The following is a 19,158-nucleotide window of genomic DNA, read 5'->3' as shown; positions in this document are numbered from 1 at the left end:
TTTGTTGTTGTTGTTAGTTATAGTACTGCAAACACACTTTAAGATGTCAGTACCCTTTAAATCACTTATAATTATGGGCTAATTTCATTTTGAAAGAATGATAGTATTATCTCATGCCCACTTAGAAGCTTAAAAATATTTCAAAGCAGTGGAGATTGTGTTTTACAAAATATAACGTGCTTAAAGCAGATTCTCTCAGGACTTCAACTTTAAATTTTATTGCTACTGGGACTCACATGATGGTTATGTAGTATGGATTTAGAGACCGTTTTTAAGACTCCTGTTGACATAGGTGAACAAAATGGTTCCTTGGAAACCATTCAGGTGTCCAGTCACAGTAAAGCATGGATTAAAGATTCAGATGCAGACATGCAGTGAACAGAAGGGTCTGGGCTGCCTGTTCTCTGTATTAAGGACAGTGCATTTCTTCCAGCCTTCTAACCACTGCTGTTTTAAAAGGAAAAAGAAAAGAGTCGGCAGTGAAACTATCTTTAAGGTAAAGCTCCTGAAACTTAACCCTAAAGGCGTGCTCTTATATAGAAAAGTCTTCTTAATCCTTGCAGTGCAGTTATAGCTGAGGACATGTGGTATACATTACAGCGCTCAGGGAATTCAACCTCCGCAGTGTGGAGTCACAGTGAAGGCTAATTTCAAGATGAAGCGGGAGCCTTCTCTATAGCTGTTACTGGTGTTTCTTGTTGGCTGGACATCAGTCTGGGACTGCTGTGAGTGGGACAGAAGGATGAAAATTTAAAGGGGACCCGTGTGGGCACATAAAGACCTCTCTCCCCTCCCTGAGCACCCCCTTCTCCAATGTATATTCCACACTTCACACTTGGGCATCACCAAGTCTTACCCAGTCATTGCGACAAGGGCTGAAGGCAGAGCTGTCCATGGTTAGGAGGGGAAAAAAGGAAAACAATGTTCTTGCTGTTGGTTGGGAACACCAGGCAGTAACAGTCCTCTCGGTGAACAAAACTTATTAGAGGGCTGGGGATGGAATGCTATCTCTCTGCAGCAGGCAGGAAGAAATTGCTGTTGAAAAGCTTACCTCTCTAGGGAGGAATCAGATATCAGACTTTGCCAAGCCTCAGGTCCAACCCATAAGGTCCCACCTACATCCACCCCCCGCCTCATCCTAGCTTTGTTAGATTGCTAGCATTGATCGCTGGCTTTTTCTGACCCAACAGTGGATGCAGAAGAGAGAACCAGGGAGACTTTAGAGCATGGGAGGTGGGGGTGGAAGATTAGGGCAGCTTTGGTAGGGAGGAAAAAAGAGAGAGAGAGAGAAAGGAGGCTAGCCGGGTGGGGGCCATGGGGACTCAGCTTAACTGCTGTCTGCCTGCTTCTCTTTGATTTGATGGCCTTTATTCCTTCTAATTGGATAAAATAGGAAGTCACTGGCAGTCCCGCCTTGCTGGGTATCCTGATTCTACTCAGACCAGCCAGCAGCCCCAGAGTGCGGATAGAGGGGTGGGGGTTGGGAGAGGAGGGAGGTAAAAAAGAAAGAAAGAGGGGAGAGAGAGAGTCTCTGGATGAAGAGGGGGAAGGCAAGGGGAAGAGACTGTGGAGAAGGCAGGAGCCGCAGAGGAAGAAAGTGAATGAGCGCTCGGGAAGGACAAAGAGGAGTGGCTGCGCGGGTGGGGGAGAGGCAGGGCGGCGAGCGCGGCGACCGCCCCTCCCGGCCGCGCTCTCGCCTCCAGCGCGCTCTGCGAAGAGACGCTTCGCCGTGATGCTCGGAGGGCAGGCACCTGCTGCTCTGTGATGATTCAGCCCCTTTCAGCCGCCGCGCTCACACCACAGGATGCTGTTGCTACTGTCGCTGCTGCCGCTCCTGCCGCCTCCGCTGCTGCCGCCGCCGCCGCCGCCGCTGGTCCTGCTCCTGCTTTTACTTCTTCTGCATGACAGTTGCTTTCTCCATCTGAGCAGACCCCAGCTGCAGCTGCTCGAGGTGAGAAACATGCCTTTCAGTTTGGGCTACTGGTTTACTTAACCGACCGCCGCCGCATCAGCTCCTGGGTTTCTCCGCTGGCCTCCCGTCTTCCTGACCCAGCCAGGATGGTTTGGAGAAGCATATAAAAGAACTGCAAAAGTGGCCCAGAAACAGCAGTCAAGAATTACAATATACTTTTATTTGGTTGTTGCTAGAGGCTTTTTTTGTTTGTTTTTTTTTTTGGCCTCCCCTGCTTTCCTCCTGAACTCCTCTTGCTTTTGATAATGGCCTTGGACTTGGACGACTTATCGATTTCTCCCTGTAAGATGCTGTATCATTTGGTTGGGGGGGGCTCTGCATGGTAATGGACAGTGTGAGAGGCCAGGCCTCCTGGAGGTGAGCCGATGGAGATTTATTCCCCAGACATGTCCGAGGGAGCTGCTGAGAGGTCCTCGAGCCCTTCCACTCAGCTGAGTGCAGACCCATCTCTGGACGGACTTCCGGCAGCCGAAGACATGCCGGAGACCCAGACTGAAGATGGGAGGTCCCCGGGGCTCGTGGGCCTGACTCTTCCCTGCTGCGTCTGCCTGGAAACCGAGCGCCTGAGAGGTTGCCTCAACTCAGAGAAAATCTGCATCGTCCCCATCCTGGCTTGCCTGGTCAGCCTCTGCCTCTGCATCGCGGGCCTCAAGTGGGTGTTTGTGGACAAGATTTTTGAGTATGACTCTCCCACTCACCTTGACCCTGGGGGATTAGGCCAGGATCCTATTATTTCTCTGGATCCAACTGCAGCTTCAGCTGCTGTGTGGGTATCAGCCAAGGCGTACACTTCACCTGTCTCCAGGGCTCAGTCTGAAACTGAGGTTCGAGTTACAGTGCAAGTTGACAATGCCCTTGGGTCCTCCGAGCCTTCGGCGGTCCCCACCCCCAAGAACCGTATCTTCGCTTTTTCTTTCCGGCCGTCCACTGCTCCATCCCTCCCTTCACCCACTCGGAGCCCTGACGTGAGAACACCCAAGGCAGCCACTCAGCCACCATCAACAGAAACTAATCTCCAAACTGCTCCTAAACTTTGTAAGTAGAGAGAGACGGGTGAGGATGTGTAGAGGAGATGGGTGGGCTTGAGGTCGTCTGAAGTGTTCTCTAGAGCCTAGAGCTGAGGTCCTTGTCTTCTCGGAGTTGAATGGCACGGTTTGGTTTAAGGCATCATGTGACTGGGTTGCTCTGGGAGAGATGAGTGAAAAGACCTTACAAACTGCTGGTTAGAACTGATGCTATCACAGCAACTCTCTCTTCCTGGATGGTGAAATCTGGGGTGAGGACCCAGAGCTTCAGCATCTCTGAGCCATGCTTGACTTTCAGTTCCATTCCATTGGTTTCTAACACTTTTTAGGATGAAAACATCAGACCATTTTATATACATATGACTTCTGTACAGCAGTGAGTAGGATCCTGATGTGTTTTTTTCCCCATGTAAACTTTCCATTACCTCTCCTCACCTTTCTGTTATCCTTTGCCTTCCAGCCAGCCCAAGTTGCGAGTTTTCTCCATCTCTTCTTCCTGTTCCCTAAACCACTTCTCCCCACGTTTGTACTTTAATTGGTTCTTCCCAATATCACATGAAGTCTTAGATGTTTACAGCACTCACCTCTTACCAGCAGGTTGCTGTCATGCTCAGATTATAGTTTGAGTTGCTGAGCACTTGTTAGGGGCAGTTTTATTCAGGATCTGGTACAATTCCACATGAAAAGATTTTCCCCAAACTAGGTTTTGTTTTTTTTTAATTTTATTCAAGTATAGTTGATTTTACAATGTTGTGTTAATTTCTTCTGTATAGCAAAGTGACTCTGGTATACACACACACACACAGACACACACACACACACACACATATATATTCTTTCCTATTATACTTTGTCCAAATTAGTTTTGCCTTCTGGAATCAAATATTTAAATAGCTTCCTTGACACTCATTAGAAAGTACAAGACGCATTAATAAATCATTTTTTTTCGGATGTGTCTTTTTTGTCCGTAAGATTGCAGCAGTCCTGTTTAATAATCTGTGAGTGAAGAGAGCCCGTGCTCTTAAAACAATACAGAGGAGTCCTATTGCCGTCTGTACTGGTCATTGCAATGCTTTATAATGGAAAAGTTGACAAGGATGAAACCATGACTAGTCAGATTGTTTTAAATGTCATTATAGAAGAGAGACATTTTCTATAGCTTTTAAAAAAGTTTCTAATTTACTTTTGTTTCACTGTCTTCTGTTCACCATTGAAACTGTTTCCTTAGAAAAAAGTAAAGGATCAGAGAATTCTGTCTGAATACCGTGTGTAAGTCAAGTCTCTAAAGGAGAGGTGAGGGTAAAGATTCTGTAATGTAATACCCCTACTGTTTCCCTCTGGATGGTAATGAAGATTAAAAATATCTTTTGCAGACATGTCGTTCAGTATGCGGGAGAGCCATATGTTCTAGAAATGCAGAAAAACTTGATTTGTGCTTTGATTCAGGCTCATTTCATACACACCAGTTTCAGTGGCAAAGATTTAAAGAGAAAAACAAAAGAGGCTTGCTTTTCAAGTGTAATTAGGGAAGAACCTCCTTTCTGCAGACACTGCTTTGTATCTTTATCAAATCCCCGAAGCATCATTAAAGATCTGACAGCCATCGCTGTATTCACCGTCTCTTCCCACCTGGCAAAGTGACCGGGAAATAATACCCAGATGAAATGACAGGCTATAAAAAGCAAGTACAGATCCTGCAAAGAGAAGCAAAATTCACTGTGAAGACAAGGTTACTTCTTTTGTCTTTTTATCATTTTCAACTTCAGTCTTGAATTAAAATGTGCCTGAATCAGTTTAGCTGTTCAGAAAAATAAAGAAGACCCTTTGAAAAACTCTTCGACTCAATTCTATAATTTTGTCATTGGAGGAAAACAAGCAAACAAAGAAACCTCCAGCACATTTTCCTAATCTAGGACTGTTTTAAAAAGTATCTTGTGACGTTTTGAGAAATTCTTTTCTAAGGTAAATTCTTTTCCTAAGTGTTTTAATAGATTATACATTCCATACAGTTTCTTTTCTTTTTTTTCCAAGGCAGGACATTGATTTTTCTGGCGTTTCTATTGAGTGGAAAAGATTTACTACTGTCTAAAAGCATCATAGTAGCCAGTTCTGGCCAGATACACAGCTGCAGCACTCTGAGTGCATTGGAGATAAGCCTGCAAAAGCTGTCTGGGATGTAGTTTTCTGGAAAGTTAGGGTTAGACAGTTGGTTAACACTTTACCGCCTATAGGGTTTGCTGTGTGAGACCCTTAGGGTTCCTTTTTTGAACTAGTGCCTGAAAACAACAAAAACATAAATATCCTAAAAATTATGAGTCTATATTTCTTTTATTTTGGAAAAGCACTGGTCCAGGAAGCTTTGGTTTTAAACACTCTTAAGCGATTGTTTAGCTGTTTAGAAGCTTGTAACCACTAACTGAAGGAGGGCAAAAAAGAAAGAAAGAAAAACTTGGCATTAGATAGTCATTTTGCAACCTCTTGAACTTATTGCTCTTCTACTAAGAAACTATCGCTTAGTCACAGAAAGAATGGGACTTTTCTTTCATCATCCTGCATGCTTTTGACATGCCTGAAGCTGTCACAGCTTATGTTTTAAAAAGACATTATCATATCTGAACCGTGCTCTTCCGTGGTCTCAGAACTTGATTCTCCATTTCTATCTGGCTCAGCATATTCAGTGTATTATGCACAGAGCTGTAGCCTTCAAGGTCATAGTCTGTGGAGGGCTAATTGATTCTTCTTTATCCTGGAGCCGGTGAGAGTAGAACAGAGACAATCCCGGTAATTGTGTCTGCTGTGTTATTTCCCAAACCAATCTACCTATTAGCACATTAGGGTTTTATTCCATAAATACTAGAATTACTCTCTCCCTTATTGACTCTTCTAAAATCAAGACACTCTTTGTCATTATTAGGCAAAATGTCACCTTTTAAATAGACTGGAGGTATAGTGACTATGTCAGCTATTTTAAAATGAGTATTTCTTTCATGAGGCAATATAATTGCATGTTCTTACCATCTTAGACAATGCATACAAGTAGAGAGTAAGCAATCTAATACAGGGCTTGAATTTACTATTTAGACAGTACATAAAATATGAAAACATTAAAACGTGTATATGTAACTCTAAAGTTTTTCTTTGTGTGGTTAGTGGTTTCCCACCATAATTATATTATTATGTTAATAGTTAAGTTTATAGTTTTCATCAAGGCAATTCTGGAACCATTCATTTGTTTCCTTTGCCTGGGCTTTAAAATTTTTCTTACCTTTTGTTTATCTGGAAAGATCTGACGCTGGGAGATTGCAAACTTAGATGACTATAAAAAGAGCTGATTAATTAAGTTGTAACCAGGAAACTAGGGTACCATCCTGAAAGAAAATGTATTTCTGAATGGTGCAGTCTGCTTGACAACTGACTCTTGGGTCTAAGAATGTATTAGTATTTTCTGGGACTTCCCTGGTGGCCCAGTGGCTAAGACTCCATGTTCCCAATGCAAGGGGCCCGGGTTCAGCCCCTGCAGGGAACTAGATCCCATATGCTGTAAAAATCCCATGTGCCACAACGAAGACTTAGTGCAGCTGAATAAATAAATTATATATATATATATATATGTATATATGTGTACACATGTGTGTATATATATATATGTATACACACACAAAAACACACAAAAAGAATGTATTAGTGTTTTCATCTTAGGCCAAACTTGTTTTGCTTTTTCTTAAATCTTTGTACTGTTGAGTTTCATGGCCCACCGTTGTTACCAGAGTGACAATATGAATCACTACACTATGCAAAATTCAACATGATCAATTGACTATACTATAGGATTTTTCCCTTTCTGTTGAAAAGTGGCATTCGTTTTAAGCCCAGTAGACTCTTCTACTTCCTTGCAACTGTACCTATAGTTGTTTCAGAATGGTGATTCCAAATAAATTTTCTCTGCTTTCACCATATTTGTTGAAAGCCTAAGACATTAAAAACTGGAAGAAATGGGTAGATCCTCGATGTGAACTAAATAATTTTATTAATTTACTGATGAGGAAAACCAGACTCTGAACAATTTAGTAAAATGAACCCTTTTATTAAAATTCACAAAACTCTGAAAAGTTTAGGGAAACCCCAATAGTAGAAAATAGAGCAATGTCCTACCTCCCTGAATTTAATCCCCAACAGTGCTGTTTTCCCCTATCATTTTTCCCCTGTTCTAGAGGATTAGATGTGAAGAGAAGTGAAAGTCACTCAGTCATGTCTGACTCTTTAGATAAGGGTCTTCCCAACCCAGGTCTCCTGCATTGCAGGCAGATTCTTTACCGTCTGAGTCACCATGAACTCCAAGAGTACTGGAGTGGGTAGCCATTCCCTTCTCCAGGGGATCTTTCCAACCCAGGGATCGAATCAGGGGCTCCTGCATTGCAGGGGGATTTTTTAACATCTGAGCTACCAGGGAAGCCCAAGAGAGTTAGAGCTGAAGACTAAATCAGGTAGTTTAAGTGGCATCTGACTGCTAGTTACAGGAAGTGCTTCAAGTGGGACCACTGGTCATGTGTATAGAGTTCCCACTTAAAAAATTAAAATTAAATTTTCTTTTCACTCTCTTGTTCTGTTCTTACTAAATTTTCAGCAGATACGACCTTTTTTTATTTCATCATTCATACAGTATTCAGCTTGCTTTTGAGAAAACAGCTTAGTTTTTCTCAGATGACCTCTTTCCTGACAGGCAGCAGATGGCTATATGGCTCACCTCTTTCCTGAACATCCCAATTTAATTATTTCTCCTTATTCCTTTATGATACCCAGTTTTGCTTCCTTCCTCTCCCTTCTCACACTCCCAATTGTATCTTGAATCTTTCTTATTTTCCTAATTATGCCGTATTAGCTTTTCTATGTCAAAATTCTACTGCACTCTGAGATATCAAAGCATCTTCACCTGTCTTTTCTTTCCTATAGAAACTTAATGCATTTTAATACTGAACAATACTTACACATTTTACAAAAACACATACCAAAAAATGTCTTCATCTGATGAACAACATACTGGTTTGTTACAGCCACCATTCATTCAAAATTTGGCCCTTTTCTTTATCTCACCTTCTTCTTTTCCTTTATATTGACATATAAATATACATATCAGCATTTTCGCATTCCCAGAAAATTGTGTCCCAGACCATACATCTCTGTTTGTCTTCCTTCCCTTTAAATAATATTGCATAATATCCTTTTAAAGCATGAAGGAAGAGAGAATCTGTAGACTGAGAAACAAAGACATTAAAAGGTTATGACTTGTCTAATGTTGAGCTGGAAGCCCCTGAAAACTAGGTCTATAACTCTCATCCTGAACTTTCTACCAGGCCATGAATGGTACCATGTCTACGTTTATGCTTGTTTTTCCATTTTTATTATTGTTGTTATGTTCGTGTTTCAATTTGCTTCCATTGTTTCCTCTTTGTCTTTATTCAATGAATACATATCAGGGACCTAGTATGTGCAGGCATGATTCTAAATGCATCATATCACCATAGAAACCAATAAAAGCCCTTGCCCTCATAAAGCTTACATTCTAGTGGATTTTTAGAATCAATTAGCACAACTCTGTTTCTTTACTTTGCTACATAAATACTCTGAATTCAGTGTTTCTTCTCCTCACCTTCGTTTTATTCACATTTTGACTGCCATTCCTGTTTGCTACTATTCCTCTTTGTGGAATACTGAACACTTAACCAATGATATCCTCTACCTTAAAGTGAAACCACTTCTATCTCTGCTACTGGTAACTTTGCCTGATTCCTGTTCGACCTCTATGACATAATTTAACCAAACCATTGACGTGGTCAGGAAGGTGAAATGTGTTTAGCCCTTTTAAGAACACTCTCTGAAAATGGGAAAGTGTGTTAGTTGCTCTTTGAGACCCCGTGGGCTGTATTCCTCCGGGCTCCTCTATCCATGGGATTTCCCAGGCAAGAATACTGGAGTGGGTTGCCATTTCCTTCTCCAGAGAGTTTTCCCAACCCAGGGATTGAACCTGTGTCTCCTGCATTGCAAATGGATTCTTTACTGCTAAACCACCAGGAAATCCCTAAAATAGAAAATATTTCCATATTTCCAACATGTAAAGATTGTAAGATTGCTTGTAGATTCTAGCAACCTGATAGCTATAAATATTTTTTTAATCATATTTTGTATGTATTTTTATGGCTTACTGAACAAAGGTATTAAAATATTCCCAAGGATTTTTAGTTTCATTGTCCAGAGAAAGGATTGAATCTGTCATTAAGTTGTTTAGTTCTCAAATTGAAATAAAACTTAGGTTCATATACCATTCACATGAGTAGGAGTGATCAGTCTGCATTATCTCAAACCTTGTTGCCATCTTTACTGCAGTGAATTGAACCTAGTGTTGTCTATGTATATGCAGTCAAAGATTATTTCTGACAAATATAATTGATATTATGTAATAATAGACTTTTATATGTTGAACGTTTGGAGAGATAATCCAAGTGTCTGCTAGAGGGAGGAAATTAAGATCTGGAAAAGTGAAGCGACTCACCCAAAACACTATAGCTAAGTGCTGTCAGTGCTAAGACTAAAACAGAAATAATTCTTGTCTTCTCTACACTCTCTTTTCCTGTCCAAATTAGTTTTAGCCTTTATATTCAAATAGTATGTATTGCCTTAATGCAAATGAGTGTGCCTTCCTATTTATTATTTAAATACTAACTAGTAAGGCTCATCACTCCACTACAGATCTCTTCTTTAAAGAAGACAATTTTCCCTTTCTGATTTTGATCCGTATAGGAAATCAGTTTGGCCTTTCCCAAAAACATACGTATATGGGACAATTTTTAAAATTTATTTATTTTTAATTGAAGGATAATGGCTTTACAATATCGTGTTGGTTTCTGCCGTACATCAACATGATTCAGCCATAGGTATACATATGTTTTCTCCCTCCCACTCTCATCCCATCCCACCCCACTGGGTTGTCGTAGAGTACCCTTTGGAGCGCCCTGAGTCCCACTGGCTGTCTATTTTACATATGGGAATGCATGTGTTTCCATGCCACTCTCAGTTCATCCTGCCCTCTCCTTCCCTAACTGTGTCTATCAGTCTGTTTTCTATGTCCGTGTCTCCATCGCTGCCCTGCAGATAGGTCCATCAGTACCGTCTTTCTAGAGTCCATATACATAGGTTCATAGACAATATTTGTTTTTCTTTTTCAGACAGTTCACTCTGTATAATAGGCTCTAGGTTCAGCCACCTCATTAGAACTGACTCAAATGCATTCCTTTTATGGCTGAGTAATATTCCATTGTATGCCCCATATATATACCACAGCTTCTTTATCCATTCGTCTGTCAGTAGACATCTAAGTTGCTTCCACGTCCTAACTATTGTAAATAGTGCTGCAGTGACTGTTGGGGTACATGTGTCTTGAACAGTTATGGCTTTCTCAGAGTATGTGCCCAGTAGAGGGATTGTTGGGTCATATGGTAGTTTTATTCCTAGTTTCTTAAGGAAACTCCACACTGTTCTCCATAGTGGCTGTATCAATTTACATTCCTACCACGAGTACAAGAGGGTTCCCTTTTCTCCACAAGCTCTCCAGCATTTATTGTTTGTAGATTTTTTTGATGATGGCCATGCTGACCAGTGTGAGGTGATACGTCATTGTAGTTTTGATTTGCATTTCTCTGATAATGAGTGATGTTGAGCATCTTTTCATGTATTTATTAACCATCTGCATGTCTTCTTTGGAGAATTCTCTGTTTAGGTCTTTGGCCCACTTTTTGATTGGGTTATTTGTTTTTCTGGTACTGAGTTGCATGAGCTGCTGTATATTTTGGAGATTAATCCTTTGTCAGTTGTTTCATTTACTGTTACTTTCTCCCATTCTGAGGATTGTCTTTTCACCTTGTTTATAGTTTCCTCTTTGAATTCCTATTCTTAAAAACCTTTTAAGTTAAATTAGGTCCCACTTGTTTATTTTTGTTTTTGTTTCCTTTACTGTAGGAGGTGGGTCATAGAGAATCTTGCTGTCATTTATGTCAAAGAGTGTAATGCCTATGTTTTCCTCTAAGAGTTTTATAGTTTCTGATTTTACATTTAGGTCTTTAATCCATTTTGAGTTTATCTTTGTGTATGGTATTAGGAAGTGTTCTAATTTCATTCTTTTACATGTAGCTGTCCCATTTTCCCAGCACCAATTATTGAAGAGACTCTTTTCTCCATTGTATATTCTTACCTCCTTTGTCAAAGATACAGTGCCCATAGGTGTGTTTATCTCTGGGTTTTCTATCTTGTTCCTTTGGTCTAGATATGGGAGAATTTTTTAACAATCAAAGCTAACCCGACTGAAGTGTGCTCCTTATTTGGAAAGAATTTAGTATCTTCTTAATAGAATATTCAATCAGTGACATTGTTGAGGGACATTCATGCTCCCAGCAGGTTATTAAATATGTTTACTACTGATGTCTTTTACAGCTTTGATTTCTGTCTTGCCCTAGGCCTTAGCTTTCTAGTTGGGAATTTTTGAAAAATTTTTATTTTATATTGGGGCATAGTTGATTAACAATGTTGAGTTAGTTTCAGGCATATAGCAAAGTGATTCACTTCTATGTATACATGTATCTCTTCTTTTTAAAATTATTTTCCCACTTAGATTATTACAGAATATTGAGCAGAGTTTTCTGTGCTATATAGTAGGTCCTTGTTGATTATCTGTTTTAAATATAGTAGTGTGTACATGTCAATGCCAAACTCCCACTCTATGCCTCCATCTCCCCCTCCCCCTCTGGTTACCATAAATTCCTTCTCTATCGCTGTGAGGAGCAGACTGAAATTTTAATCCCACGTGCCACTCCTCATGGGCTTGAGCAAGTTAGATCATCTGTCCGAATCTGTGTCCTCATTTATTCGTGAGAACAGTAGTGTGCTTCTCTTGGGGATGTTTGGGGGATTCAATGAGTTAGTGGAAAACAAGAAGTCCTAAGCCTAAGATACAGTAAATATGAAACCAGTACCAATTTTTTCTCTCTCATTCTACTTAGACTGCTTTCTTCACTTTATTCTTTTCCCCTTTTGATCTTGAATATATAGTTTTATAACAAAATCTGGAGAATAAGTTTAGGAGTCTGGGAAAGCTTATAAAAACCTTAGAAGATGAGAGTTGAAGAAGCATCATGGTGCTGTGGAAACTGTACTGGAAACTTGTCATCAAATCCTAGTTCTACCATTTATAAGCTGTATGACCTTGAGAGAATTACATCACCATTTGAGATTCAGTTTTTACATCAGAACAAATTGGAATGTTAATCCCTTAAATGCTCGTGAGATTGTGTTGAGGGCTACATAAATTACTCTATGGGAAAAAATATTAGGATATTAGGACAAGACTTAAGAAATATTAACTTCCTTCCTCTCTCTAGCACCATTCATATGAACACTATCTACATGTGTTAACATTCCTAGGAGTAAATTGTAGAGCATCTTAACATATGGATTAATTTGTTATGTCTTAGAATGATATAGAACTTTACTCATTTCTTGAACTCTAGTATCATAAAAGAGTGATTTTCCCTCAAAAACTGTTAGGATACATAGATTGATTCTCTTTGAGTAATGTCAAAAAGTCACATTGTGAGGGACTTTCTTACAGGGAGAATGATAAGGAATTACTTGCAAGAGAGAAAAAGACAGGTAGTAGCTAAAGTTGTGTTTGTCAAGAAAGTACCTTCTTCAGGGTAGTGAACAGGAATTTATACAGTTTAAGTGTGGTGCCTGGAAGGAGCTGGACCCAAAGGATCATGGATCGTTATTTATCTGAATGGAAATGATGTTCACCAAATGTTTTTCATTGTTCCAAAGTGGAATTTCTGGACCCCCAAAAGATAGCAATTCAGCTGTTCTCAGCATTTTTGTAAAACCCATAAAAACAATAATTTATGTAGAATAATTTTGGTGGTAGCTGGTGGTGGCTTAGTCACTAAGTTGTGTCCGACTCTTGCAACACCATGGACTGTAGCCCACCAGACTCCTCTGTCCATTGGGTTCTCCTAATTTTATAGGAGCTGGATCAAACATAGCAGTTGTTTTAATTTGGTTAAAATTATAATATAAAGTGTATATTGAATTCTACAAATAATACATATGTTTCATGTGTGCCCATAATATCCTGAGTAAAAGGAGAATTGATTTGATGATTACCTAATAACTAAAATTGGTACATAAAATCATTTAAAGTGTAGAGGAACAAGTTGTTTATCAATAAGTTTCAAAACACAAACAAAATCAAAACTCTAGCCCTATATCTAAATGCTAGAGGCTTGTAAAAACTAAAAGAAGCAAAAAAAAAAAAAATTGTTACAGCAGCAGAGAATAATTATATCTTAAATATATCCTGGAGATTCTGCTACAGTGAACTTGAAATCTTATTAGCTGGGATATTGGTCCCTGTACTACAAAAAGAAAACAGTAAACAATACTGGATGCACTTAAGGGCCTTTGATATTTTTGTACATCTAATGATCTTTCTTGCATAGATATGTAATTTGTAAGAGCTTGTCACTTAGCAGCATGTATAATAATCAGCACAGTATATGTGTTTTCATGTATTCTTTACTGTAGAACCAGAGACATGGGAAAACTTTTATGTGTTGGTCATTTTGATTCTTAACTATTCTAGTACGATTGATTTGCTGCAGAAATTGAGCTCTGAATCAATATTGGAGCAGCGAGGCCACCATTTCTAAGGGGAAAAAACTTGATAACATACTAGGGCAGAGGCTTTTCTGACAGTGCAGTGGAAATAAACTGATTGATCCAATGAAATTTGATGAATTATCATGGAAAGCTTCCTATGATAAAGCATTTTTTATTTTTCGTCATGAAGATGGTGTGACAAGACGAGACTGGATTTACTGTGACTTTCAGTGATATGCACTTGAGTGTTTGAATTGTCTTCTTTGAGTTACTGCCGTCCCAGCCAAAGGGGAAATTTATGAGCTCTGTTTTAATCAAAAGTTAGTATGGAATTTAATACTGAAATAACTCGCTACTCAAAAAAAGTGTCTTCCAAACTCATTTTTAAAATTTGTTCTTTAAAATTAAAGCAAATGTCCATTTATTCGTATGCATTTGAAAATGGCAACCACATTGAAGACAAAGATGGTGGCCACGAAGGACACATAATTAACAGGCAAACAAATGACACCAGAAGTTTCGAGTTATTAGCTTTGCTGTCTGTGTTGGTATCCCAGTTCAGTTCAGTTCAGTTCAGTCGCTTAGTCATGTCCAACTCTTAGCGACCCCATGGACTGCAGCACGCCAGGCATCCCTGTCCATCACCAACTCCTGGAGCTTGCTCAAACTCATGTCCATTGAGTTGGTGATGACATCTAACCATCTCATCCTCTGTCATTCCCTTCTCCTCCCTCCTTCAATCTTTCCCACCATCAGGGTCTTTTCTAATGAGTCAGTTCTTCACATCAGGTGGCTAAAGTATTGGAGTTTAAGCTTCAGCTTCTGTCCTTCCAATGAATATTCAGGACTGATTTCCTTTAGGATGGACTGGTTGGATCTCCTTGCAGTCCAAGGGACTCTCAAGAGTCTTCTCCAACACCACAGTTCAAAAGCATCAATTCTTTGGTGCTCAGCTTTCTTTATACTCCGACTTTCACATCCGTACATGACTACTGGAAAAACCACAGCTTTGACTAGATGGACCTTTGTTGGCAAAGTAATGTCTCTGCATTTTAATATGCTGTCTAGGTTGGCCATAACTTTTCTTCCAAGGAGCAAGTGTCTTTTAATTTCATCGCTGCAGTCACCATCTGCAGTGATTTTGGAGCCCAAGAAAATAAAGTCTGTCACTGTTTCCATTGTTTCCCCATCTATTTGCCATGAAGTGATGGGACCAGATGCCACGATCTTTGTTTTTTAATGTTGAGCTTTAAGCCAACTTTTTCACTCTCCTCTTTCACTTTCATCAAGCGGCTCTTTAGTTCCTCTTCACTCTCTGCCATAAGGCTGGTATCATCTGCGTATCTGAGGTTTTTGGTATTTCTCCTGGCAGTCTTGATCCCAGCTTGTCTTTCATCCAGCCCAGCAATATAAATTAAATAAGCAGGGTGACAATGTACAGCCTTGACATACTCCTCTCCCAGTTTGCAACCAGTCTATTTTTCCACGTCTTATTGTAACGTTGCTTCTTGACCTGCATACAGATTTCTCAGGAGGCAGGTCAGGTGGTCTGGTATTCCCATCTCTTGAAGAATTTTCCACAGTTTGTTGTGATCTACACAGTCTAAGCCTTTGGTGTAGTTAATAAAGCAGAAGTAGAGGTTTTTTCTGGAATTCTCTTGCTTTTTCTATTGTCCAACGGAGGTTGGCAATTTGATCTCTGGTTCCTCTGCCTTTTCTAAATGCAGCTTGGTGTCTAAATGTTGGTGTCTGATGGTGATATAATCTTATTTCTCTAATATGCCTCTCTTCTCCACCCTCTCATTATTTGGGGGGTGTGGTGGAGGGGGGAGGCCATGTGTCATGGCGTGCAAGATCTTAGTTCCCCAGCCAGGGATCAAACCCATGCCCTCTACAGTAGAAGCACCAAGTCTTAATCACTGGACCACCAGGGAAGTCCTCTCTCCTTGCTATCCTACAGTTACTTTTCTCTCTACTCTCCTCACTATTTCTTCTTCTCCAGTGGCCTTTCTGCTCATCCCTCCTCAATTCTCCCACCATGCTCAGAAACCAGGGTCCCAGAGCATCAGAGGATGTGGAGCAGATGGTCCAGACCTGTGGTTTCTCCCTAGATGGGGTGGGGGATGGAGAGTGAAAGAGACCTGAACCGCAGACTTGACCACGAACAGCCTGGTGACTTTCACTGTTGCCTCCTCCTTTGCTAAGTAACAGGAAGTATTTGTTTTATAAAATATGTTCGTGTCATGCAATAAAAGCTCCATAAATAAATGGAATGATCTTCAAGACAGTGGAATTGAACTCTTGTTAGCATTTGTTTGTAATCCCTTGGTGGAGCTTCCTGGGTCATAATTGCTTGCTCTTCTGGGAGCAAAAGGAATCAGTAACCATTGATTGTTACATGATGCTAAGTATTGCCTACAAAGCAAATCTTAAGAGTGATTAGTGGTAGCATTGAGTGTTACAGCTCTGATTTTTCCTGGCTATAATCCTTGAGCAAGCTGGGTTTTTACAGTTTTCCCATCAAACAACTCATGACTTTTCAAAGAGAAGAGAAAAAACATCATGTCATCTGTGAAGACTTGGGTTTACATAGGGAGAAAAAAAATTATGTAAAATAATTATGTCAATCTTTTTATCTTTCTACTTCAGTGACAGCAGAGAGATACCTACAATAACTCCTACCTAGGAAGTTCAGTTTCATATGACTCTAACTGTAGTTTATCTGCACTCTGAAACCTGAGGTACACATAGCCCATGACCTACATTTTACTAAACAGTAAACTGTTTATACGACTGAGTGACTGAACTGAACTGAAACTATTTATAAAAACATTGGGATCAATATGGTAAGTCTTTGGCTTCTCAAAATCCTTGGGAATTAGTTGCCTAGTTTTTAAAATAGCTGATGCTTTGTCACCTTGAAACTTTAATTTTATCCATTTTGGATCAAAATCTCTTTTTTTAAAACTTTATTTTACTTTACAATACTGTATTGGTTTTGCCATACATCAACATGAATCTGCCATGGGTGTACACATGTTCCCAATCCTGAACCCCCCTCCCACCACCCTCCCCATACCATCTCTCTGGGTCATCCCAGTGCACCAGCTCCAAGCATCCTGTATCCTGCATTGAACCTAGACTGGCAATTCATTTCTTACATGATATTATACATGTTTCAATGCCATTCTCCCAAATCATCCCGCCCTCTCCCTCTCCCACATCTCTCAGTTCAGTTCACTCAGTCCTGTCCAACTCTTTGTGACCCCATAGACAGCAGCAGGCTGGTCTTTCCTGTTCATCACCAACTCCCGGACTGGTGCTTGCTCAAACTCATATCCATCGAGTCAGTGATGCCATCCAACCATTTCATCTTCTTTCGTCCCCTTCTCCTCCCGCCTTCAATCTTTCCCAGTATCAAGGTCTTTTCCAATAAGTCCGTTCTTCACATCAGGTGGCCAAAGTATTGGAGCTTCAGCTTCAGCATCAGTTCTTCCAATGAATGTTCCAGACTGATTTCCTTTAGGGTTGACTGGTTTTTTCTCCTTTCTGTCCAAAGGACTCTCAAGAGTATTCTCCAACCCCACAGTTCAAAAGCATCAATTTGATAATTTATACTACTTGTTAATGGGATTTATTCAATATAGGATCTTCATAATGGTGAATCCTGTGGTATCTTAAGGACATAGTGGGTTAGGTTATAACTTTCAAGAAAACTGAGCTCATTAGGACATTTTGAGTTATATTGGGTATTCTAATCCCAGACCTATATGTATTTTAAATGCACTGAGTTATTGCATGGATGCAGTTAGAATTTCAGAGCTTTAAGGCCTCAGGGAAAGGCTTTAAACCAAATCTTTTCTTTCGGCAGAAAGAAAAATAATATAAACTGTCCAATTCCTTGTCTGTGAAGTGGCACTAATTATACCTCCCTTTTGTGGTTGTTAGGAGGATCAGATAAGTTAATGTATATAAATATTTAGAATCACCCCTGGTATATAAGCATTATGTATAACGTATAATAATGTAATCCTGAGCTGCCATTATGCAGGTTTTTTTAAGTTAAATTGCATTTCTTTGAAATCCAAACTTGACACCTTGCAATGGCTTATAGCAGGCGTGAAGAAAGGAATAGGGACTTCAAAAAAATATTGACAAAGCTATGGCTGTACTACCATTTTCATTTGGTTTGCTCGTGTGGGTGTTTTTCCTTTGTGTGATTTGTGTTACCATCTTATCTGTACTGTTCTCAGGAATTAGAAGGGGAGTTGAGGAGGATAATCGTCACTCCACCTGTCAGCCAAAAGTAGAGCTGCGGGGTATAGATGGGTTGAGACAGGAAGCCCTCCTTGCTGGCAAATGGCCATCTGTTGACATGGCTGTGAACAAGCACATGGGTGCATGGTTAAAGTTATTGCTGTGGCTTCTTACTTTGTCATAAAATGGTGTGCAGGTCTACAGGGAGGGAGGCAATGAAATTCTCTTCGTTGCTGGAGAATAATTGCAGAAGCTTCAGATTCCATAATGCTTTCATTTCAGCAGGCCAGAAATCTACTCATTACCCAGATGTAGGAGTCAATAAATGAATGTGATGATCGGAGCTGTGCATGATGAGATAACAGTGATTTGGAGGTATCTGAATTTTATGAAACAAGATCACAGCAGAACCACTGACATTTCAAAGATGTCAGAGTTCTTTCAGATAACCTGGTTGAAATATTTTACTTTACTACTGAGGAAACCAAGATATGGGAATATGAAATGATTGGGCCTTATGTATTTTCTTTGTAAGAAACAGAGACTGACCTATAAAAGGGCGATGCCACCTCATTGTGCTTTTTTTTTTTTTCCAAAAGCTATGCTACTTTATGGTTTCCTGGGTGGCTCAGTGGTGAAGAATCTCCCTGCCAGTGCAGGAGACTTATGTTCAGGGGAGATGCTCTGAGAAGGAAATGACAACTCTTTCCAATATTCGTACCTAGAAAATCCCATGGACAGAGAAGCCTGGCAGACTACAGTCCATGGGGTTGCGAAGAGTTGGACATGACTTAGCTACCAAACAACAACAATGCTACTTTTACATAAATTAGTGAATTTTTTAGAGTTGTAGAAACTTCAATTTTTCCTTTCTTACCTATTCTTTATTGAGTGACTCTATAGACTTTGTTCCAAGAGTTTATTTCTAAAGGGAGAAAACATACAAAAGGATACAAGTCAGTCAGTCATGAACCATTTTAGAAGATGGCAAGTAGTATGGAGAAAATAGCCCGTGTAAGGTGGTCAGAGTTCTCAGGGAGAAGCACGTGTATTTTAAATAGAATGATTAGAGTAGGCTGCCTCAAGAAGAGAGCAGTTAATAAAGACTTGAAGGAGGGTACTTAGTTCATTTAAGGATAAAGGAATCACAGTGGGCATTGAAAGATATATGCAGTTTTCGATGGGTTTAGTTTTATTTCAGATGAA

At 40.0% G+C, this 19,158-nt stretch overlaps 2 protein-coding genes across 4 annotated transcripts in view; both read left to right on the top strand.

Annotated features, from left to right (window-relative positions):
• The window catches only part of NRG1 (neuregulin 1), a 1,130,425-nt gene that overhangs the window by 1,006,099 nt on the left and 105,168 nt on the right, over positions 1-19,158 (top strand). For 2 of the 3 annotated variants that reach the window (XM_068972081.1, XM_068972082.1), the window contains exon 1: positions 2,338-3,007. The exons of the other annotated variant lie outside the window; for it this stretch is intronic. In XM_068972081.1, the coding sequence (XP_068828182.1) occupies positions 2,338-3,007 (670 nt within the window). Of the gene's footprint in view, positions 1-2,337; positions 3,008-19,158 lie in introns of those variants that run through there. 3 annotated transcript variants of the gene reach the window in all.
• On the top strand, positions 1,805-1,993 carry LOC138077794 (uncharacterized). Its single transcript, XM_068970030.1, has one exon. It carries the CDS (start codon positions 1,805-1,807, stop codon positions 1,991-1,993), a length of 189 nt encoding a protein of 62 aa, XP_068826131.1.

This window comes from Capricornis sumatraensis, chromosome 4 (assembly GCF_032405125.1).
Source record: "Capricornis sumatraensis isolate serow.1 chromosome 4, serow.2, whole genome shotgun sequence".
In the NCBI taxonomy this organism is placed as follows: Eukaryota; Metazoa; Chordata; class Mammalia; order Artiodactyla; family Bovidae; genus Capricornis; species Capricornis sumatraensis.
Note: the sequence above shows the minus strand (reverse complement) of the source record. Positions and strands in the feature narration are given on the sequence as shown.